The sequence below is a fragment of the Trachemys scripta genome, chromosome 5 (assembly GCF_013100865.1).
Source record: "Trachemys scripta elegans isolate TJP31775 chromosome 5, CAS_Tse_1.0, whole genome shotgun sequence".
In the NCBI taxonomy this organism is placed as follows: domain Eukaryota; kingdom Metazoa; phylum Chordata; order Testudines; family Emydidae; genus Trachemys; species Trachemys scripta.
This window is the reverse complement of record NC_048302.1, coordinates 90,574,784-90,599,384: the sequence shown is the minus strand read 5'-3', so window position 1 is coordinate 90,599,384 and position 24,601 is coordinate 90,574,784. Positions and strand designations below refer to the sequence as shown.

The window sequence follows — 24,601 nt, the reverse complement described above, 5'->3', positions numbered from 1 at the left end:
CATAGTCTGGGCAAGGCCCGGAAGGCGTAGGTGTGCTGGAGATAAAAGGCCAGTGCACTGTGGACATCGAGAGAATGTAATGTGTGCGCCTTAGGAGAGGTGTGCAGCTTGGGGTAGAAAATTGGAAGGTGAATAGATTGGTTGAGGTGAAACGGAACTGCCACCTTGGCGAGAAACTTGGGGTGCAGTTGCAGGGAGACTTTATCTTTGTTGAAGACAATAAAGGGGGGGGGGGGGCGGCCATCATGGCCGCCAGCTCACTAACCCGCCTTGCCGACGTAATGACCACCAAGATCACCTTTATAGAGAGTTGGGCAAGAGAGCAGGTTATGAGGGGTTCGAAGGGCAGCCTTGTGAGGGCAGAGAAGATGAGACGGAGGTCACAAGAGGGGGTAGGCTTCTGCACTGATGGGAAGTAGATTGCAGAGGAAGGAGGCAGTGGACGGATGGAATGAAGGCGAAGAACCTATCCACAGGAGAGAGGAAATTGCTGAGTGCTGACAGATGGAGGAGTGGGCAAGACCTGACCAACTAAGCTGGAGAAGGTAATTGAAGAGATGGAGATGGAATGGAGATGGAGTCCAGAGGTTAGTGATAGCAGTGTGTCCAAGTGGTGAAGCACTGCCATTTAGCTTGATAGCAGACCTTGGCAGATGGTCATCTGCGGCACATGAAGACATCGCACACTCGCATGGAGCATGCCTTGTCTGCATGTGAGCCCCATTCAAATACCAAGCTGTCAAGTGGAGGGGGCTTAGATTAGGGTGCTGCAGATAGCCATGCGCCTGTGTGAGGAGATCTGGGAGGTTGAGGAGCTGGATCGGGGGGCAGGTGGAGAAGTAGAAGAGATTGATGAACTAGTATTGGTGGAAACAAAAGGGGGCTACGAGGGTGAGCCGCGCTCGATCTCGCTGCACCTTGTGCAGGATTTGCGGGAGCAGGGGGATGGGTGGGAAAGCATAACAGAGTTTGGTGGCTGAGGGCAGAAGTAGTATGTCGCCCTGGAAGCCCAGCCTGATGGTGCCTCTGGAGCAGAAGCGGGGAAGCTTGTAGTTTGCGTTGGTCATGAAGAGGTCCCAGTGCAGCATGCCCCACAGGCAAAAGACCGAGCAGAGCATCGGATCGTGTAGCTCCTGCTCATGACTGGTGTAGAAGGACCTGCTGAACGTGTCCGGCAGGGGGTTGCTGTTACCTGGGAGATTCATGCCATGGAGGGTGACTCCATGCCTGATGCATCAGCTCCTGAGGTGAATGGACTCCGTGCAGAGGGAGGGGGACCTGGCATCGTCCTGCCTGTTGATATACTCAACTGCCGTCATGTTGTTGGATAGCAGTTGAACATGCCAGAATCTGATCGGGGCAGGAATGCCTGACAGGAAAGGCAGACAGCCTGCAATTCCCGGATTTGATCTGCATCTGAGCTTCTCTGGATATCCAAAGCCCTGAGCTGTATGGCCTTCCAAATTAGCACTCCACCCGATGAGCAAGGCGTCTGTGGCGAGAGTGATGTGAGGAGTGGGAGGGGTAAACGGGATGCCAGCCAGGACTTTGGATGGGTTGGTCCACCACGAGAGGGAAGCCAGGACGGAGGATGGGAGCAGGACTGCCTTGCCAGGTGATCCATCTGCAGTTTGCAGACTGATCAGAGCCAGTGCATACGCAGGTAGGCATATGGAGTCACAGAGGTGCAGGCCGCCATTTGGCCAAGGAAGAAAAGACATTGGCAGATACCATATGAGGATTGTGATGCAGCTGTGTAATAAAGAAGGTGAGGGTGGCAAAATGGTCTGTGGGAGAAAACCTTGGCCCACGAGAGAGTCCAGGCATGCCCCGATGAAGGTGAGCATACAGGTAGGGACGAGAACTGACTTGTCCTCATTGATGCAGATACCCAGGCCAGCAAGGAGGGCGTGAAGGGTCTGGATCATGGAGAGGAAACAGTTGCGGGATGGCACAACAAAGAGCCAGTCATCCAGGTAAGGAAACATGGAGTGGCCGATACAAAGCATGTGGGCCACGATGACAGTGAAGACCTTTGTGAACACACGAGAGGCAATGGCGATACCAAAGAGGAGGACCTGGTGGAGGATTCAACTGACAGTAAGAGTGTCCCATCATGAAACAGAGGAACTTTTGATGAGTTGGGTGGATATTTATATGAAAGTATGAATTCTTCATATTGAGAGCTGTGAACCATGCCCCATGGGGGAGGGATGGGATATTGAGAGGGAGCGTGACCATCCGGAACCAGAATTTGCTTAAGAATTTGTTCAGAGACTGGAGACCCAGAACGAGAATGATCCCCATGGCCACCATGAGGTGAGCAACAAGAGGGGGAATGAGAGGAACTCTATCAGGTACCCCTTGTGAACAATGTCCAGCACCCATCGATTGGTGATAATCTTGTCCCAACTGCGGGAAAACAGGGCAAGGTGGTCCCTGAAGACGACCTGGGGCAACGTGGGAGAGATGAGGAAGGTTCACGGGTCTCAGGGAAAGAGTTAAAATGGCTGCTTTGAGGGATGTTGCGAGAAGGCCGAGGTAGCAGAGGTGGCAGTGGCGGAGTAACAGGGTTGTTGGGAGCACAGGCGATGACGAGACTGTGGGTGTTGTGAATAGGGCTGGTAGATGATGCAGGGATGGGGGCGGAAAGACAACCTCTGCTGCCTGCTGGTCAGAGCCGGGGTGTAGATACCAAGTGACTGAAGGGTGGCATGGGAATCCTTAAGGGATGGAGGGATTTGTCTGTCTTGTCACTGAAAAGTTTGTGATTGTCAAAGGGGAGGTCCTCTAGAGCGGTTTGGACCTCCTTAGGGAAGCTGGAGGATTGGACCCAGGAATCTTGTCAGAACACCACACTAGATTCTAGAGAACGAGATGTGTGGTGTCAGAAGTGTCAACCACAGCTTAGAGGACCACTTTGGCAATCAGTTTGCCCTCTTACAGCAGTGCCTGGAAATCCTGATGCTTCTCCGACAGGAGGAAGGCCTGGAACTCTGCCAACTTAGAGTATGAGAGGAAATTGTACTTTGCCAGGAGTATCTAGTAGTTGGCAACATAGAAATGGAGGCCTGCCGAGGAGTAAACCTTGCCCCCCCTAAGGTCCAGTTTTTTGGCCACCCGGTCCAGAAGGGTGGTCTTCAAGGGCTGCTGCCAGGTGCGTTCGGTTACCATGTGGATCATGAGCAAGTTGAGGGGTGGGTGGCTAAATAGGAAGGAACAAAGTAGCAGCGTTCAGCATGCTTCACGGTAGGGGCACTGGATGCCAGGGTGTGCCAGACAGATTGAGCTAGTTGGAGGATGGCTTCATGAATAGGGAGGGTGGTGCAGGAGGGCCCAGGCAGTTGGGATATTCAGGAACTGGTTTTACAAGTCCTGGACGTCCTTCACCAGAAGGCTGAGCGCCACAGACATGATACATGAAGCAGGTCATGATACTGGCTATGGTCATCCAGAGGGGAAAGGGAAAGTGGAACGTCTTCTACTGGAGACGAGAAGGCTCTAGTGAGAACTGGAGGTGTGAGCAATGCGGCGATGTCCTGAGGTTTATCACGGATGGCGGGTGGGGCAGTGCAGGCAGGGGACACTAGGTGGTCTAATAGCAGTGGCACCCCCTGGTCCCAATAGGAGTCCCAAGCAGGCCAATAGGTCCAAGCATATGGGTCACTGGGCATTGGTGGGCTCCAGGGCTAGTGGAACCAGCCTCAGTGGAAGGGTCATACGTTGATGGGTAGGGCAGTTGTTGCCAACGATCCAGGCTATAGGATCACACAGAGGAGAATGAGGGGTCTGGCTCAGAGGATCACTCTGATTCCGAGGACGGGTCTGACAGAGGCGGGGGCTGTCAATATGAGGTGGAGCGGAGCAGGACACTGCACAAGCAAGAGTGGTTCATCCACCCCAGATGGGAACCCAAGGTGACTGGGGAGCCAGGGCACAGAAGAGAGCCAGTGTACAGCAGCATCAGTTCGGCTGTGGGCATCAGTAGAGACAGGGGTCCCGGTATGGGCAGGATTGTGCGCAAGAGTCTCGGCGGGGGAGGGGGGCCGGAGGCATCAACAGTGCTGGAGGTGAAGAGAGTGGACTGGTGGCCATGGCTGGAGGTGGTGCTGGCGGGTCATGGCACTGCTTGGACTTATGCTCCATGCAAGGCTTCTTAGGAGGCAAAGCAGCTAGGTTGACACACGACTTCTAACCCAACCTGGCACAGCTCGGGGAGCCAATGCTGCGTTTAGAGGCAGTCCATGTCAGGGAGCCACCCTTATACCCATGCCCATAATTCTTATGCTCATGGTGGGGCTTCGGCAGTTGCTGCAGTACGTGGGCGCCAGCACATGAGAAGGGATCAGGGGAGTGCTCACCAGTGGTGACAGGTGCTGCTCCAGCAGATCCACTGGTTCTGAAATTGACTGCGCATACATGTGCATAGTCTCCTCCATCAGATGTCTGCAGAGGTAAAGTTCTTTAGCTTCCCAAGTCCAAGGTGGGAACAAGCGGCAGATGGAGCAATACAGACAATGTAGACGTTCGTCGCTCACAGAGAAGGAGCATGTGCATGAAGCACAGCTTTTGAAGCCAGCTTGACAGGGCATAGGCTCCAGGAATGGGAGAGCCCCGTGAGGGGAAGAAGTCTAACCGGGGAGACCTAGCTAAAAATGGTGGTAACTATACACAACTAGAAAAAAACAAAAAATATGTACAAGTAGTAGGAAAAAATGGACAAAGCTCAGAGCACTAAGGAACAAGGGTTCCGACTCTTCTGGTAAGAGGGAACTGGAGCAGCGTCGAACAGCATGGACTCTTAAAGCCTCGGACGCACCACGGGGCCAACACACGATGTATATGTGGATCAATGGACACTACTACAAACAGTTCTGGCTCCGGCACATGGTACACATGTGCACCCACATTTGGAATCCGTATAGGGACCATCACTTGAAGAAAAATCAGAGCCTAACTGTATTTTTGTATAGACTCATTTTCACCACCTCTACCTGCCCAATTAAATCACAATATCATAATATACATACTACAATTGTAATTATGAGTGAGTCCTATTTTTCCCATCAGTTAAAACAGCACAATATTATTATTCTACCTACGCAATGCAGAAAATTTCTACTTTAACACTTTTATTAGGATCCCAACAGCATAAAAGTAGTTCAACGCACTGCCTTCCATGACTGAGGATACCAGCTTTTCAGGCAGGGAATACAAAAGAAAATAGGATGGGGAAGATACCAAATGCCAAACAGCTTTCCCTCAGACAACTAAAGGAGCAGCAGTTTAAGAGGAGGAGGTTACTTACTTGTAACTGGGGGTTCTTCAAGATACGTGGTCCCTATTGGTATTCCACACATGCGCACCATGTGCCCGAGTCTAGAAGTGTTAATAGTGTCCATTGACTCGCATATGTGTAGGGAGTCCCCTCATTCTCCTAGCCAAGGGTATAATAAATACTGCAAGTCGATGCCTCTCCAGTCTGCCTCTTACTGTTTTGGAGTCCAGTACAAAGCAGAGGGGATGGAAGGCGGGTAGTGGAATACAGATAGGGACTACACATCAAAAAAAAACCAACAACCCAATAACAGGTAAGTAACCTCTTTCTCTTCTTCTTCGAGTGATGGTCCCTATGTGTATTCCACAAGTGGATGACTTGCGAGCAATGATCAGCATGGAGGTGGGTGTGAGGATGCCAATGGAAGTGCAGTTTTCAATACAGCCTGGCCCACAGCAGCAGCTGTAACTGCTTCTTGTACGATGCTGTCGTGAGTCATGAACATGTGGACTGAGCGCCAAATTGCTGTGCACCAGCTTGCTGTGCAACAGATGTCTTGCCAGGACACGTCCGCCAATGAGGCTGATGTGGCAGCTTGTGCTTGCATAGAGTGCACCGTGACTTTATCGGGGGGGATATGTTGGATTGTTTGCAGCATTCATGGAGGCACCCCGAAACCTGTTTGATGATTCACTGGGAGGAGAGGGCTTGACCATGCAGCAATGGTCACAAATAGCTTCGGCGATGTGTGAAAGGATTGAGTCCCGTGTAGGTAAAATGCCAGTGCATGGTGGACATTGAGGGAGTATAGGACCTGTCAGTGGGGGCGGGGGGCAGTTTGGGGCAGAAAACAAGTAGGTGGATGCACAGATTTAGGTGGAATTCCAACACTACCTTTGGGAGGAATTTAGGGTGTAGCTGTAAGAACACCTTGTCCTCGTGGAATATAGTGTGTGTGGGGGGAGCACGCGTGGTGGGCTGCTATCATGGCTGCTAGTTCACAGACCTGTCTGGATGAAGTAATGGCTATCAGGATTATCACTTTCATCAAAAGGTGGGAGAGGGAGCATTTTGCCAGTGGCTCAAAGGGTGGCTTCATGAGGGTAGACAGAACAATATTAAGGTCCCACTTCAGTACTGGTGGAAAGGCATTGAGTAAACCACAGACAGACAATGGTAGGGTGCATAACACTAAGGTGCCATCCATTGGGGGGGGGGGGAGGCACTGAGTGCTGCCAGGTGCTCTATCCATATAGAGTTGAGGGCTAAGCCCGACATTTTGAGGGCGAGAAGGAAGTCAAGGGCAACTGGTGTAGATACGGTGCTCAGGAAGTGGTAACCTCTTCCTCTTCTTCAGGTAGTTGAAAGCAGCTATCAAATCCCCCCTCATTCTTCTCTTCTGCAGACTAAATAATCCCAGTTCATTTAGCGAGCAGCGAGCCCATACCGTGAAGCTCTATAGCAGGCCCTGGTGGATTCTTTCCTGCTCTGATTAAGGATTTGTCATACTGGGGTGGAGCATGCCCGGTCTACCCTCAATCCCCATCCAAATATGAGGTGAAGAGGGTTCAGACTGGGATCCCAGATCTTCCCCCATCTTGTGTGAATAGATCTGAGAGCGTGCAGAGGTGCAGGCAGAGTGTCAGGTCTGTGAAGCAGAACTGACAGGTCCAAAACGGGGCTATGAGTGAGTATCACAATGGCTCAGTCCCAGTGAATCTTGCATAGTACTTGAGGCTGGAGGAGAGATGGGGAAAAGGCGTAGCAGAGGTCACTTGTCCAGGGGAACAATAGAGGAGCAGCTTTTGGTTCTTGAAAGTGGCAAAAAGGTCTCATCGAGGTGTGCCCCATTTCTCAAAGAGGTACTTCAGTGTGGCATTGCATAACTCCTACTAGTGATTGAAGTAGAAAGTCCTGATGAGTGCATCGACCAGGGTATTCTGGGTGCCTAGGAGGTACGTTCTATTCAGCATAGGTGAGGCCTCATCTGGAATACTGTGTCCAGTTTTGGGCCCCACACTACAAGAAGGATATGGAAAAATTCGAAAGAGTCCAGCGGAGCTCTTATTATTAGGGGGCTGGAGCATGTGATTTATGAGGAGAGGCTGAGGGAACTGGGATTATTTAGTCTGCAGAAGAGAAGAATGAGGGGGGATTTGATAGCTAATTTCAACTACCTGAAAGGGGGTTCCAAAGAGGATGGATCTAGACTGTTCTCAGTGGTACCAGATGACAGAACAAGGAGTAATAGTCTCAAGTTGCAGTGGGGGAGGTTTAGGTTGGATATTAGGAAAAACTTTTTCACTAGGAGGATGGTGAAGCACAGGAATGGGTTACCTAGGGAGGTGGTGGAATCGCCTTCCTTAGAGGTTTTTAAGGTCGGTCTTGACAAAGCCCTGGCTGGGATGATTTAGTTGCGGATTGGTCCTACTTTGAGCAGGGGGAGGACTAGATGACATCCTGAGGTCCCTTCCAACCCTGATATGCTATTATTCTATACGTGGATTGAAGTGTCATATAGGTCCTGATGCACCAGTTCCAAAGGCAGATGGACAGGGAGGGAGACTTGGCGCTGCCCTGCTTGTTTATGTTACCACTGCCATTATGCTGTTGGAGAGCAGTTCAACATGGAGGGACTGAATGAGTTGGAAAAGGGGCTGACATGCTAAACGGACTGCCCGCAGTTCCAGTGCATCCTACCTTTCCATGGTTTCCACACTCCTTGGGCTGTGTGGCGGTCCAGGTGGGCTCCCCAATCCATGAGGAAGCCGTCCATTGTAAAAGTGGCCTGTGGTGTGGGAGGGACGAAGATGTGCCTACAATGACCTCGGAAGGAACAGCCCACCACCTGAGGGAGGCCAGCATAGTGTGGAACAATGACCCTGGTCTCCACGTGGTCTGTGCTGGGACTGAAAATGGAGAGGAGCCATGTCTAGTGGCAATAAATGGGGAGACATGCATGCAGGGTCACATAGGTGCAGGTGGCCATAAGCCCAGAAAAGAGAGACAGTGGCGGACCGGGGTGCAAGGTCTGTGACACAGGTCTACAATGATGGCTGTCAGTGTTGTGAAGCGGTATGCCGGGAGAAAAGCACTCACTGTGATGGAGTCAAGCTGCACTCCAATACAGTGTATTGTCTGTGTAAATATCAACACCAACTTTTCCTCATTGACGCAAATACTTATGCCAGTAGATTGCAAAGGGCAAGGATTGCAGTGGTTAATTCTGGCATGATAGCGCCATGAGGAGCCAGTTGTCAAGGGAGGGGTATACCAAATAGCTGAGATGGTGCATCTGGGCTGCTACCACAGTGAAGACCTTTGTGAACAGTCACAGGGCTGTTGCTATGTCAAACGGGACGACCCAAAATTAGTAGCATTGGCGTACTTCCCGAAAACAGAGAAACTTGCAGTGGGCCGGGCGAATATCAACATGAAAGTAAACATCCTTCATGTCAAGAGCCTGAGGAAGGGAGGGAATAATCGACGCCAGCATTACTATGCAGAACTTGATAAAAAGTGTTCAGCACCTGAAGATCTAGAATGGGGCGGTGCCCTTTGCCCTTCTTCAGGATGAGGAAGTACAGTGAGTAGAAGCCTCGTCCCCTATAGAGAAGTGGGACAGGCTCTATGCCCCCCTAGAGGACCACAGCATCCGCTTCTTGTTGGAGAATGCATTGATGGGATGGGTCCCCAGGGGGAGGGGACATTGAGTAAACCCTTCAAGAAACAGATGGCGGTACTGTGCATAACACCAAAGTGACATTCAATGGGGGAGATAAAAGGCGGTAATTAGAGGAATTCTATGGCGAATCTGTGGTGGATGATCTCCAGTACCCAACTGTCCATGGTGATCTTGCTCCAATTGTGTGCAAATAGAGCAAGATGGCCCCAACAGATGACATGGGGCTCCTTGGGTGGCATCGGGCGAGGTTTTCAGGTCTCAATCTGCATGTCAAAACTGCGGTTTTGGCTGCTGCTGGGAGAGGGTCAAGGAGGTGGTTCTGGTGGAGATGGGGAAGCAGGGCCTTTGAGAATGATGCTGCCTATGTGGGGCCTCCTGCTGGTGTTAGTAGTATGCTGGGTAGGGAGTTTGTGGAAGTGGAAGGAATGGGTGCCTCTGCTGCCTGCATCTCAGGGCCGGGATATAGATACCAAGGGATCGTAGTGTGGCCCTGGAGTCCTTCAGTGTGTGCAGGGATTTGTCCATTTTCTTGTGGAACAACTTGTTCTCAAAGGGGAAGCCCTGAATTGTATTTTGAACCTCCCTGGGGAAGACAAACAATTGGAGTCACAAGTCCCAGCACATGATGACCCCAGTCTCTAGAGAGCAAGAGGATGTGTCGGCTGCGTCCACAGTGGCCTGAAGGCCCACCTTGGCGACCAGTCACCCCTCATCCATCAGCGCCTAGAATTGCTGCTGTTGGTCTGGGGGCAGCTTGTCCATGAACTCTACTAGCTTGTTGTAGTTATTAAAATGATACTTGGTTAGCAGAGCCTGGTAGTTTGCAATCTGGAACTGTAGTCCTGCCAAGGAATATACCTTCTGGCCCAAAAGGTCCATCCTCTTTGCCACCCTGTCCAGAGGGGTAGACTTCTGCGGCTGCTGGTGTGCCCGCTCTACTGCCGAGTGGGCAATGAGAGCTGGGGGGGAGGATGCGTAAAAAGAAAATCTGCCCCTTTAGCAGGTACAAAATACCTCCTCTCTGTCCTCTTAGGTGTAGGGGTATAGGAAGCAGGGATGTGCCATACTGCCCGTGCTGGTTGGAGAATGCCCTTGTTATGGGTAGAGACACCTAAGAGGGCCCCTAAGGTTGGAGGATGTCCAAAAGCTGGTGTTACAGGTCCAGAACCTCTTCCAACAAAATACCCAGGTCTGTTGCTACCCTCTGCAAAAAGTCCTGGTACTGGCAGTCATCAACCAACAGAGAGAGTGGGAAAGAAATAAGCACCTCCTCCAGCAATGAGGAAGCAGCAATGGGTACTGGCGGAGTTGGCAGTACTGGTTTGATGTCTGCCTGTTCCTCAAACTGATGCTGCCACTGGGTGAAAAGGAGAAAGTCGATCAGATGCCTGTGATGGTGCCAGGCATCTGCAATGGGGATCCCAGGATGCCCAGTAACGCCAAAAAGAAGTGTCCCTCAGATGTAATGGGACCCACAGGTAGTGGTACCAAGTCTCTGTTGCCAGATTATACGCTGGGGGGTAAGGCAGTCTGGGCCATGAGTCCGGACTGTGGTGTGACAATGGGGAGAACGAGGTTTCTGGCTCTGAGAACTTCTCGAACTCCGAAGACATTTCCGGCAAGGGATGACACTGTTGGTACTGGAGGTGCGGCCATCGGACGGGTTTCTCTGACAGCAGCAACAAAGATTCATCCGCTGGAGTGGAGATTTCATGGGTGAGTGAGTGGGAGGCCAGAGATGAGTGAAGAATGTAAATAGTGAATAATCAGCTCCTCCACCAAGAAAGACTCAGAGAGGCCAGGAGTCCATGGTGTGCCCATGGAAATGTCAGAGGGCCCTGGTGGCGTCTGAGGGACTGGCCTGTCCAGAAGGCACAGAGGTATCGCAGGACAGGTGCCGAGCTCACCAGTAAGCATGGGTTCCAGGGTTGTCGGTAATGTTGCGTCTGGCCTTACCTTCCATATGGGGAAGCGTGGGATCCACTTTCAACCTCTCACCTGGCCTGGCTTGGGGAGGAAACGCTGCGCTTAGGAGCAGTCCACGGTCGGGATCTGCTCTTCTGCCTGGGAGACTGTTTTTTACTCTTATGCTGGGACTTGTCCTTGGTCTTCAGTACCGACAGATCCAGGGCATGTGAGGTGCTCAGAGGGGTACTCACCACCAGTGACTGTCATTGTACAGGGGGTTCAGATCCAAATGCGCCCTCAGTCTCATGGTTTCCTCCATCAAGTTCTTCTGGAGGTGGAGCTCTCAAGCTTCCCAGGTTCTGGGCAGAAAGGACTTGCAAATGGAGCAGCAAGTTGCAATATGTGCCTCGTCGAGGCAGTAAAGGCATCTCTGGTGCTCGGTGCTCACAGAGAATGAGTGCAGGCAAGAGATGCAGTTTTTAAATCTCAGAATCCAGAGCATAGTACCCGGGAAGGGGAGGGACGGTCCCGAAATGGGAAAATAGATAAGTTGGTGTAGTTATCTACACTAAAACAACTACAACTATTTACAACTATATACACCGAATGAAGAAACTTAGCAAAAACTAAGAGCAGGAAGGAACAGGGGTTCTGACTCAGGCCATGCGGTGGTAAGAGGGAACTGGAGAGGCACTGACCTCCACTGCTTATCATACCATCGGCCGGGAGCATGAGGAGATACCCTACATATGTGCGGGTCAACATACACTGTCAACAAACACTTTCAGACTCAGGCACATGGTGCTCATGCACACCCCACATGTGGAATACACATAGGGACCATCACTTGAAGAACATCAATATTTATATAAAGATATACATGATTAAGTTGAGGACAAACTGATTTGCAGAGTAACTTTATATTCTCCACAAAATATTCCTACCTGATCTGCCCCAGTGAGATGTATGAAACTCTCAAGAATAGATGAACTCAGTCTGTCCATCACATCTATTGCCAACTCATCATCACCCTAAAAAATAACAAATACGATGCATGAGAATCTCAAAGTTCAAGAAAGGCCACCAAGCAGTATCCTCTCAGTGAACAGTTATATATGACTACCTCTTAGCTCTTACCTTGGAAATTTCTAGAAGTGTGAACAAAGCCCGCATTTCTCGAAGAATGTTGACAGCTAATTTTCTGGTCGCAGGCCTCGTGCTACAAAGAATGACCAATGCAAAGCCTTCTACAATATGAAATACGTTGGAGTAAAGGGTCTTCTCCAGGGGAAGAGTATGGGCAGTTCCATTAGAGGCACCACGCTTAAAAAAAATTATACAGGTGTCATTTAAATTAACAGCAAACCAAACACTACTGAGCTATATTGGTTCAATTATTAGTGATGGGAGAAATAGTTCTAAAACATTTCATAACACTGACTCTCACAAGGTTTCTAGCATTTCCTGGTTTCAGCCAAAACAGAAATATCATAGGAACAACCAGAGCCGGCTCTGGCTTTTTTGCGCCCTAAGCAAAAAATAAACAAATAAATCGGGGCAGCCAGAACGCACCTGCGGGGCGGCCGGAGCAGCAAAGCAGGGGGAAAAAAAAAAAACCTGTGGGGCAGCCAGAGCCTGCGCTGCAGACATGCCCCAGCTAGCGGGGGGGAGAGGGGAAGAGGCGGGAGGGAACGAGGGGAGACAGAGAAGGGGAACGGCCAGGGCTTCAGCGGGGCACTTGCCATGTGACCCCCAACCGCCGCGAGGGCTCCGCGCCGCTCCAGTCGGCGGGGAGGGAAGGACGCGGGCTGCCCTGCCGGGTTTGCCGGCTGGGTCAGACGGAGTGCTCAGCCCGCTCCCAGGAGGGCGCTCCCCTCCTCCGTGCCGCCGCCCCCTACAGGGCCTCCGGAGCGGCGAACAAAAAAAAAAAAGCAGCCGTGCCGCCCTAGGATTGGACAGAATGCCGCCCCATAGAATCTGCCGCCCCAAGCACAAGCTTGCTCGGTTGGTGCCTGGAGCAGGTCCTGGAAACAATCTTTCCTGTTCAATTTTGGGAATTCCACTTTCTGATGAGACCAGTGGAGAGGCATGCAATATTTTTAAAACAATTTACCAAGCTTTTTCAACCTCAACAAAAAGGATTTGGTTCACTTTAAAACTTTTGAGTGAAGGATAAGGTAAATTCTTGCTAGTTCAAACCAACACATTCATTCATATTAATTATATTTCCAAATACATCCTGAGACCTTCACATAAAAAAGAAGCAGTAGAGGCCGGTAGTGCTGGGCGGGCCGGGGGTGGTCGGCCGGGGGCCGGGGCCGGCACCCCAGGGCCCGAGCCGACCCAGGCTGGAGCCGCCGGGGGGACCAGCCTGGGCCGCGCCTCCTCCCCCCACACTCCCCTTACCTGCTTCAGCTTCCCGCGAATTAAATGTTCGCGGGAAGCAGGGGAGGGGGCGGAGACTTTGGGGCGGGGGCGGAGTTGGGGCGGGGCGTGGGCGGGGCTGGGGGCGGGGCCCCGTGGAGTGTCCTCCTTTCGGAGGCACAAAATATGGTAACCCTAGCTAAGACCAGGGAGAAACAGAGAGTCTCGCCTACTGATGCCTAAGCCAGAGGGCCAGAGCAGACTTAAGGCAGGGGAGCAACGGAGGAGCTTACTCACCGATATCTCCCAGGCCAAATAGCTGACCCCAGGGGAATAATGAAAGCACCATGGAGAGTGACGGATGCTATCCTGATAAGGATTATCTCCCAGCAGCGGGGCCAGTGGCATTCCCTCTGGGAAGAGCAGGGTTGCACACCAGCTGGAAGGGATGGAGTGGCTGTCCAGGCAGAGGGACAGATGGGAACCAAGAAAGAGTCTGCATGTGGTGGAAAATGCCGGAATGTGACATATTACGTCAATAGACGTGCTGTCTTGGGATTTTAAATACTTGCACTGGGGTGATAAATGGGCTGTTTTGGGATTTATAGTTTGGACTATCTGCACATTTGGTAATAAACTAGGCTTAAGGAGGGGTATTTTATAGAGGTAAGCGAGCCTAGTGTGGTGTTACGGGGTCTCTGAAAGGGGAAATTGAGGCAAGTATGCCTGCTGTGCTGTGGCCTGCTACAGGAGGGGCTTCCCTATGACAGCACAGATTACAATTAAAAAAATTTCCTGTAAAAAAAGCTATGAATCAGATTAGGAAAGCAAATTGCTAAAAACTGATTTTAAGAGAGAAAAAGTGTTTTAATTAAGTGTTTTAATTTCACAGGAAATTTGTTCAGTTACATGGAATTGGTAATGTAAGAATTTCATGCAGCATTACAATACCTGAGAATCTTGGGTTTTATTGTGCATTTGGGCTGCTTGTTTCCATTGATTTATTAGCTGCACTAACATCTTTACTGCACTGTCAAGAAGCGTTGGATGGACATCAGTCACTTCACGCACAATAAAATAAACAAATCCTGAAAGAACATCTTCCCGCCAGTCCGGAAAATCAAGCATTAATGCCTGTAGAGTATTGAAAGCGAGGGCACGCAGTTCTTCATCCATGTGAATTGTCAGCCTGTTAAGAGAGTGTACAGCATTGTTAAAAAACGTTACCATTCCTTCAAATCCTCACATTCTCAACTGGACAAAGGCCTTTTACTAGTTATAAAGTGAAGTCAGTTTATATCGTTGACCGTACAATATGAAGCATCTGTGTGTTGGAAGGCTGAGCTAGCTATGCTCCCAGCCTGGATACATGACTCGTACCTGAACCATTAGTTCTAAATCCATTTGAAGCTACATCTGGATTATTAACAGCAGGCTGTACTGCTACAGCAGTTCAAAGCAGTAGGCTTTAACTAATTAAGAGGGTAATCAAATAATTTGAAGATTTCAGGTATGCAGTTTTTCACATACCTGAACAACGTCTGCAAATATTTCAAAGTTCTGGATGGACATGCTTTGGTGTGGAGTGCTTTTTTCCCCCTACAGACTGAACTCTAAATAAATAGCTATGTTCATGTGTAAACTGCGGCTCATCTCAGGCATGTGCAAAAAACAAGTGTACAATTTAGTATGCACTTTTGAAAATATGGCTCAGCTTTTTAGACTAGGAGACACTTATCAAACATTATGCTATCAAATACATCCATACATCTATGATATGGTTATTTTAATAACATTTTTGATCATTAGAAAAAAATACTTGTGCTTTTAAAAGTTTTTACTTTCTCACACCACCATCTTCTGTTCCTATTTGACTCCAAAACCACAGGAACAAACATCAGCAAAATTATTCCATAGTCAGACTATACTGTAGTCCTGCCAAGACTCTGACATTAAACGTAGGTCATGTCTGCTTTAAGACTCTACTCTTGGTTACCATCAGACACTGTCCTTCCCCCTCTTCTGCCCCCAAATCTCCCACTAGTTCCACCTGTCCAATACTACTTGCTCAGGCCATTTCAACTAACTTGTTCCTCTCTCCTTTCTTCATAAAACATGTTAGGAAAGCATTAGAGGGATTTATTTTCTTTCATGTTAATACATGAAAATTCCTCTGCTCGTAGCTCAGCTCCCTTTCCTGACTTTGTGATGTAACAGAGTTGCGAATGCTGATAGTTCCACAGACTGAAGGAGAGGAGTGGGCTATGTGTGTTAAGGTGGGCAGAACTCACGTTCTGCATGCAGGATCAGGGAGGTCATAATGAGAGGAATATGGACAGGGTTGGTGGGAACTAAGTAGAAAAGGGTGCGAAAAAGCAATATAGAAGAAACAAAATCCAAATCTCCCTCAAAATTTTGTCTGACATTTGGCAAATTTGATTATGTCAAACAATGCCTTCACAGTATAATCAGCAAAAGAAGATGGGAGCTGGAGTGAAAGAAGAGTCCTGTACAAAATGCAAAGTAACTAAAATATGAACTTTTAAAGAGAGGCCATATATGAAAAATTGTAAGTCTGTTCTTGTGTGCAAGATTCTTTCTTTTAGAATCTACTCTGCTACTTTTCTGGGTCTGCTGACAATACATGTCACAGTGTAAATAAAAAAAAAACCAATCAGACTCTGTGCAAATGGAATATTAGTATCTAATAATATATTCACAATAGTTTTTGGCCTTGGGTTTCTGAAATACTGCCTGAAGCTTTTTTTGTTTTTTTAGGACCTTCATTAAAACTAGGATTTAATTTTTTCTTACCTTGCTAGTAATTCAATAAGGTCAGTCCTGCTCATGCCATCTGGAATCAGTCTTGGGATAGCAGCAATACAAGTTCTGAACAAATCAATCTTAGGTTTTCTCTCCCCCCTACAAAATCAATTTACACAAAACAGAATCACAGGGAAGCCTCCTTTATGGTATTTTCAGTATTAAATACACATACGTTTTCAAAGTTCTATTCAATGTTGGGGAGTCAACCTCAAATCTTCATAATTAAACTATGAATCAGTGCAATCATCATATCCTTTGTGGACAAATTTTAAGTATCCTAGCATTAAATTAAACCTAAACACATTTAAATGGATTAATAAATTGATCTCTGAATTTCTTTTAGGTACAAAAAATTAATTACAAGGATATGACAGTAAGGATTATTAAATTATAATTTGCTACATACGTGATCATGTCCTCAGGTTCCTTATTTGACATCTGTACACTAGTCATGCACATTGGTCTCCCAACTTCTTTGTCCAGATGCCTAAGAATGCTGTCTAGTGCTTTTCTTACTTGAGGGTAGTATATTGACATTCCTGAAGAAGTAAAGTACTCAAAGTCACCTCTTTCATAACTCGGTATTTTTAAATTTTATTTTCACTTTAGTTGTCTTTTATTTGATCACTACTTACTTGGTTTAGGACCAGTATCTTGTTGTACAAAAGATAAGAAATCTTATACTAAATTAATTTTAACTGAACCCATATTTTAACTGACAAAATTTTCCTTTTTTAAAATTAAACAGGATGTGTTATATAAAAGTATACAATTCTTTTTGGAGGAACAAGAGGAAATAAATGGAAGGAAGTGATTCTAAGCACTTTTTCTATTTCCTTGACCCTGAGGCAATTTTGGTCCCCAGCATATTTAAGAGTAACCTATAGTCTACAGCAGGGGTGGGCAAACATTTTGGCCTAAGGTCCACATCTGGGTATGGAAATTGTATGGCGGGCCATGAATGCTCACAAAATTGGGGGTTGGGGTGCAGGAGGGGGTGAGGGCATCGGCTGGGGGTGTGGGTGCTCCGGGCTGGGACCGAAGGGCTCAGAGTGCAGGAGGGGGATCAGGGCTGGGGCAGAGGGTCGGGGCGCAGGAGGGGGTCAGGGGTGCAGGCTCTGGGCGGCTCTTACCTCAAGCAGCTCCTAGAAACAGCGGCATGTCCCCCCTCTGGCTCCTATGCAAAGGCGCAGCGAGGCAGTTCCCGGCCAATAGGCTCTGCAGGGGTGGTGCTTGGGGCAGAGGCAGCATGTGGAGCCCCCGGCTGCCCTTATGCGTAGAAGCCAGAGGGGAGACATGCCACTGCTTCTGGGAGCCACGCAGAATGGGGCAAGCCCCCTACCCCGCTCCCGGCTGGACTGCCAGAGTGGGGCAAGCCCCAAATCCTGCTCCTTGGCGGGAGCTTGAGGGCCGGATGCGGCCCCCGGGCTGTAGTTTGCCCATCCCTGGTCTACAGCCTACCCTTCCATCAGCCAGGAATCACTGGAGCACAGTGGTTGTGGCCTCAGTCACCTTGCCTTCTCCTAGGGCTGCCCCAGAGTGCTCCCTACATCAGGGGAATGCCCAGCTGACTCATTGGGACAGTTTTCAGGCTGCTTTATATTGCTAGATGGAGGGCCAAGGATCTGGTTTTATGTGCCAGACTTCACGTTTCTACTGTAAATAAGTGGGAACATTTTAAAAAAAACTTCACCAGTAACAAGACACTTTATAAAATATTTTTTTAATTACAATATAAAACCAATCCTCACATAAAAATACTGCTTCTGTATCACGAATTATGAATGTGTATATTTAACCTGTTAAGGTTCTTGCAAAATAATACCACTCACCTATAACTTTTGCTTCTTCATCTGTCAGAGTTTTATTGAGAAAAATTTTCTTTACACGCAGAGTGTTTCCTGAGGGAAGAACAACTCCTGTTGTTGGCATTGGTGGTTCACCATCTTTCTGCTGCAAACTGTCTGCTATCACAAGGAAGACTCTAAGGCCTATATTCATGCGCTTCAATGGTAGACAGAAGGGAAAACAAAGGAATTAGAAACCTGGAAGAATTGCAAACTTGCAACGTTGTATAGGAAGTGCAAAATAAACATTAATACATATTTCATTGTCCTTTCTTTAGAGACAGCTCAAAAGAGCACTACTATGGTAGACATATTTAAATCTTACATTTTAGAACATTTATAGTAGTAAGATAAAACGGTTTGATCCAAGGATGCACCTCCTTCGCTCTGATTCAGTCAATGGGATTTGGGAGCAGCTCAGCACCTCCCAAAAGGGAGTCAATAACTTGAATGACACAACTCTAAATTATTAGTATTACTAACGTGAATCTTCACAGAGTAACATGCTGCCGGCAGATATCAAAGTATACAGAATGTTACCTGCTAAGGCTCTAATTTCACAATTCATTGCTCGTGCACAGGCTGCTGAACTCAAAGTACTGCAAGACTGGGGCTTTCCTACATACTACACTGAAAAGAGCTGAGAAGGACTTCTCTGAGAAAAGGATGCTAATTATAGTAAACACCTACACACACATTTCCATGTTTGTTTTTTAATTTTTTATGGAAACAAGTGAAATGTTATTTAGTTCCTGCCCCAGCTATTACTGGACAGAATTGAAAAAACACTACTGCACAGCTACAGCTGTTTCTTTGGTTTGATCCACACTGCACTCTTTTGATATATGGACCAACCCATCCTCACATGCTCCCCTAACAGTTCATTCTTTGCATACTTATTCATTGTAATTTTCCCACCATTTCCCATGATTTCTTTTGGAGGAAGTCACAATTGTTAAATCTTTGTGCTGGGCTACCTCTACCCTCTCTTCCTCTAAAACATGGCAATAGTCATATGAAAATAATGATTTGTTTTGAATGCCTCGGATGGTATAGATCAGGGGTTCTCAAACTGGGGGTCAGGACCCCTTAGGGGGTCACGAGGTTATTACAGGGGAGGGGTCACGAGCTGTCATCCTCCGCCCAAACACCGCTTTGCATCCAGCATTCATATGGTGTTAAATATATAAAAATGTGTCTTTATTTAAAAGGGGGGGGGGGTCGCACTCAGAGGTTTACTATGTGGAAGGAGTCACCAATACAAACCTTTGAGAATTACTGGTATAGATGTTGGGCAGAGGCTCAGTGTACGTGGGAACATTTCTACTTCAGCTGGGGGAACTACAGTAGGTTCAGTAGCAGCACTGGGAGGCCCACAGGTGGGCCACTTTGCCGCAGCATGTTTAACTCTAACATTCTTTGCTGTGTATACATCTGTACACTGTGTCACAAATAAATAGCTCTTCAGATGACTTTACCTCTGGATTAATAGTGAAGGTTTTTGGTGATTTTCCAACACTGAGAAGATCAAATATTATTTCTTTCATTGCAAAATCCAAGCGTTCCTATGAAGAAAAACATGCCTACATAAGACTCACTTTGTATTAGCACATACACAAAGCCAAGAAACTGAATATCGTCTTACTAGCTTATAATTACCAGTGATAAAAAATATTCCTCTTTGCTAATGATTCCTATGGAGTAATTGTCTCAGTTACTTTACTCCAGCATTCTTTGCATTGTACTACAGTACATACAAAAAACTACATTAATAGAACATTAAAGCTGCAAAATCAAGCACTCAAACATTAGGAAATGCCAGAATTAAGGTTACCCTTGCATAGGCACTATAATGCAGTCTTTAATCACACAAACCATAAGACCCTTGCTTCAGTGACTGCACAGGATGCATGATGTTCTGTGAATGAATCGGGGTTGTGTAGTGAATTTAAATTTGGTTACTTCCTTATAAGTTTATGGTCTAATTTCATTCCTAATGTGTACCTCTACTGGTTTCAATGAAAGTATGTCAGGGTTGGACTTGGCCTTTATCTTAAATTTTTTCCCACAAATTATTTAGTGTACTCTCAGACCTCCATCTAAAACATATTATAGGAGGGAGCTTACCTGAGCAATGAACTGAATAATCTTCACAAATATATTTAGAGGTGTATCTCGAGGGACCACACTACGTGAGCCTTTGGGGAAAAGTGCTGATACAATGCTCATGAGACGGCTACAAAAATTTAGAGAAACAGGTGTTAGGAACAAATCCATACAACTTTACAAAAAGGTTTTCCCTAGAGAGTATTTTTTTAATTAAAATATGTTTGACTTAAATTCATTAAAATAGCCTCACAATAGTTTTAATTACATAAGGAACTTACCTCTGTGTTACAGTGTTGCTTTCACATTTTATTCTAATAACATAAACCCAGAGTAATCTATAGAGAGATTCCAGTGCAACTCGGGACATTTTGGGATCTTTATTCTGTTAATAAAAATTAAAATGCAGTTACTATCACCTGTGAAACACTATCCCTAATTTACTTGTTTCCTTTCCTTATAAAGAACTATAATATTTTAAGTTTATGTTTGATTGCTTTAACCCAGAAGGCTTATGTGTTTAATACTCAGAATATAAGTTTAATTAAAAAACAAAAAACCTCAATACAAAAACCCCTCGATTACATGTATACACTATGTATTTAACTACATAATATAGATTATTTTGTATCCTTTTGTCAGTCTGAAAGCAAAGGAGTATCTAGCAAGCAGATATTTCTCTTGAGGTGAACATCAAGATTTTATTGTCTTACTGTATATATTTAATTTATTCCTGCAGTGCCACTGGAAATGGGCAGAATCCTCAAAGTGCTCTTGGAATACAGCCCAAACAAATATATATGATTAATGTCCAAACCCACTCCTGCAGTTTGCCTTTTGTATTAATTTAAAACAACAGAATTAACCTTAGCCAAAGTTTTCTCCTGAGCTTGGCTTCTTCCTAGGATTTCTCCCTGCATAGCACTTCTACTCCTCCCTTAGTTCTCTCCTCCTACTCAGAGGGACATAAACCTTGTAGTCTGTCTTGGAGCTGAAGAATTCCACCTACTCTGGCTTCCATCATAAGCCAATATGAGTCAGAAGAATTGTCCTGCCTCTCCCCAAAGAGATGCTGACATCCTGTCACAGCCATAAATGCCGTGACATTGAACAGATAAACAACATCTTGGCTCCCCGCCGGATAACAATCGAGGGAAAGAAGAAGTAGAGAAGACAACAATGGTTACCAGCAGTAAGATTGCGTGGCTTTGCTGGTTAATAACGCTCACTTATTTGAAGTTCAGGAATTATTTTTGTGTGTTCCTTTGAAGTGAGGACTAGAATTTATAGGCTTCATAAAGAAGTGTGTTTTAAGGAGAAACTTGAAGAAAGCTTGAGGTATATGGACTGGGTTACTACAAATCACACTTTTCACTTTTATCAACATTTCTCTCAAGAGACAATAGATCTTGATGTTCACAAAAACAAGTCAGTACATACATTCTGAAAGTCTTTAGCAAAAATACAATATACTGAACTTTCTCCATGAGCATTTCTAAATTTCATTAATATAATATATATTGTGACAAAATGGCTGATGTTGGTATGGTGGGTCCTGTGCTTTCCTTGGGGGGTGGGGGGGGTTAGGATGCCACCCCTTACCCCGTTCTTGGGGCACCCAGGGCCCCGCTAGTGGCCCAGGAAGGTGATAGAGGAGGGAAGCAGGGAAGGGGTCTGGGTTTTCTCCTCACTCTGAGCCCCAGCCCCTCTCAATCTCTGTGGGTTTCTTACCATCTTCCCTCTTGGGTAGGGTTACCCTAGATCCTTGACGCTGGGGGAGGGAGTCTTCCTGCTCTGCTGGGACAGGGTCTCCCTTCCTTTGGTTCTCTGGTCTTTCAATTCTCAGCAACACACCTTCAAACTCCAGTCCTTTCTCCTTCCTCGCGCCACCCTGTCTGCCTGAAGCAGGGTTTTTTTATTAGGTATTTTTATTATCCTGACAGGGCCTTAATTGGCTATAGGTGCTCCAATTAACCTGTAGTAACCTTCCCTAGTCTACAGGAAACCAGGCCTTAATTAGCCTAGGATTTGTATATCTTCCCTCTACCACTCTTCCACTGTTTCCTGGACCTGCTGTATCACAATATTTAAAAAACCCTAATATTGTACGGGGAAGGTGAAGAAGGAGGTCCAGAAAAATCTATTACTGGCCTCCAATAAGCCAGTCAGGAAACAGCATGTCAGAAAGCAGAGATTAGTAAACGTTGGTTAACATTCCAAATCTTACTATTGTTGATATGATGAACCATAAACTTCTTCAGATGAGGAAGTTACTCAACTAGTGCAGTAACAATGATTCTTCGAGCTGTATGTGCTTATGGGTGCTCCACTGTAGATGTGTCTGCGTCCCTGCACTTCTGATCAGAAATCTTTGGTAGCAGTGTCTATTTGGCCCACACATGCTCTTTCCCTCCCTTGTATTGTGCCTCAAAGCTAATTAGCATTGCGTAGGTGAACCTCAATTCCTTCTCCACCGTGAAGCCTCCATTGAGAACCCCGAAGTAGAGAGGAGAAGGGTAGGTTGTGGAACACCCATGGAGGGGGACACATCAAAGAACCATCATTACTGCACAAGGTAAGTAACTTCCTCCTCTTCTTCTTCTTCGAGTAATACCCTACGTAGGTAACTCTCGAGCAGTATCCCCAATGGGAGGTTGGGGCTTCAGAGTCGAGACTGTTATGGATGATAACACTGTGGAGCTGAAGATAGCATTGGAAGCAGAGTCTCCAGTAATTGCATAGTGTTCTGCAAAGGTCTGAACAGATGCCCAAGTTGCTGCCCTACAGATTTCCAAGATAGGAACATTCTTGAGGAAAGTGACAGAAGTGGAAACGACCTCATTGAGTGTGTGCAGATTCTGGATGGAGGTAACACACTGCGAGCATGATAGCAGTGGTTAATACAGTTTGAGACCCAGTTGGAGAGACTTTGGGCAGCTATTGCTGCACCTTTTGACCTTTCTGCAATAGAGAGGAAAAGCTTAGGAGATTTCCTAATGGCCTTCATCTTGTCCAGATAAAAGGATATACAGTATAGCTTCCCTGTTATCACAGTGAGACTTAGGGGAAAAGGTCAGGAGGTGAATCAGTTGTTTTTTGGGAAAAGACGAGGTCACCTTGGGAATGAATTTTGGATGTGGCATAAGAGTAACCTTATCTTTAAAGAATACTGTGAAGGGGGTGGGGGATGCCATTAGTGCCGCTATCTCCCCTATTCTCCCTGCTGAGGTGATGGCCATCAGAAATGCCGTTTTCATTGACTAGTATGTAAGTGAACAAGTGACCATAGTTTCAACTGGTGGTCTAGTTGGGCTCTTTAAAACTAGATTTAGTTCCCAAGTTGTAGTTGGGTGTCTGGATTGGGGATAGCGGTACACTACGCCCTTGAAGAATCTCTTTGTAGTTGGGTGGCAAATATCCCTCTATTTGCTGATGGAAAGCCGTTATGGCCGCAAGGTGTATTTTGAGCAAACTGAGCAATATCTCTGACCTCTTGAGATCCAGTATGTAGTCCAACATCACGGGGAGGGTGGAAGATGCCAGGGTAATTCTTCTGGAATTGCACCAAACCTAAAACCTAGTACACTTTTGTAGGTAAGTGTGACAGGTAGCTGATTTTCTACTGTGTAGTGCGCAGTTCCTGCACCTCAATGGAGCAGCATCTCACTATGTTTTGGAACCATGAAGGAGCCTTGAGCCAGAAGATCTGCAGGTTGGGATGGAGAGTTTGTCCCTCATTCTGAGAGAGGAGATAAGGGATGGGTTGAAGAGGGATTGGTGTACACATCACCACCTCCATCGGGTACGACTACCATGTCTGTCTTGGCCAGGTGGGAGCAATCAGTATGACGTTTCCTTTTTCTCTTTTTCTTTTTAATCAGGACTTTCAGCAGCAGAGAGAACTGGGGAAAGGTGTATAGGAGGGCCTTGTCCCCAGGGAGAAGGAGAGCATCCCTTAATGAATGTATCCTGAGGTCAGCTGTGCAGCAATAGAATGGGCATTTCCTGTGCAGGTAAGTAGCGAACAAGTCTATCTTTGGAGTGCACTATTGATAGAATATGCTTTGAAGCACTGTTGGGTTCATTTCCCCACTCATGGTCATGTGAGAACTGGTTACTGAGGCCGTCTGCTGTTATGTTCTGCCCTCGTGGTAGGTAGGCCGCTGATATTAAAACATTGTGGTGAAGGCACAAATTCCATAGCTTTAGCGCTTCCATGCACTGGAAAGATAATTTGGCACCCTTGATGATTTATGTAATACATGCACACTATGTCGTCTGTCATAATTTTCATGTGCATATTTCTGATCAGTGGAAGAAAGTGAGCACAAGCATTTCTGACCACTCTGAGTTCAAGGAGGTTAATGTGAAGAGTCATCTCCATGGGCGATCACTTGCCCTGAGTCTTGAGGTTGCTGAGATGCACTCCCCAGCCAATTAGGGATGCAACCATAATTAGAAGCAATGTTGGAGGCAGGGGTATGAATTTGTTGGTTCTTTCCACCAATCCAGGGAGTGTTTGACCCTGGAGGGCATCGAGAGAGGTATGTCTACCCTGTCTTTGTTTGATCTGTAAACACATCTGGA

At 46.9% G+C, this 24,601-nt stretch overlaps 1 protein-coding gene across 14 annotated transcripts in view; it reads right to left on the bottom strand.

Moving 5' to 3' along the window:
• The window catches only part of FRYL (FRY like transcription coactivator), a 394,573-nt gene that overhangs the window by 163,073 nt on the left and 206,899 nt on the right, over positions 1 to 24,601 (bottom strand). For all 14 annotated transcript variants that reach the window (XM_034771653.1, XM_034771656.1, XM_034771654.1 and 11 more), the window contains 9 exons: positions 20,296 to 20,399; positions 20,036 to 20,144; positions 19,387 to 19,473; positions 17,894 to 18,065; positions 16,468 to 16,600; positions 16,050 to 16,157; positions 14,187 to 14,424; positions 12,009 to 12,194; positions 11,816 to 11,902 (listed from right to left, as the gene is read on the bottom strand). In XM_034771653.1, coding sequence (XP_034627544.1) covers positions 11,816 to 11,902; positions 12,009 to 12,194; positions 14,187 to 14,424; positions 16,050 to 16,157; positions 16,468 to 16,600; positions 17,894 to 18,065; positions 19,387 to 19,473; positions 20,036 to 20,144; positions 20,296 to 20,399 — 1,224 coding nt within the window. The remainder of the gene's footprint in view (positions 1 to 11,815; positions 11,903 to 12,008; positions 12,195 to 14,186; positions 14,425 to 16,049; positions 16,158 to 16,467; positions 16,601 to 17,893; positions 18,066 to 19,386; positions 19,474 to 20,035; positions 20,145 to 20,295; positions 20,400 to 24,601) is intronic.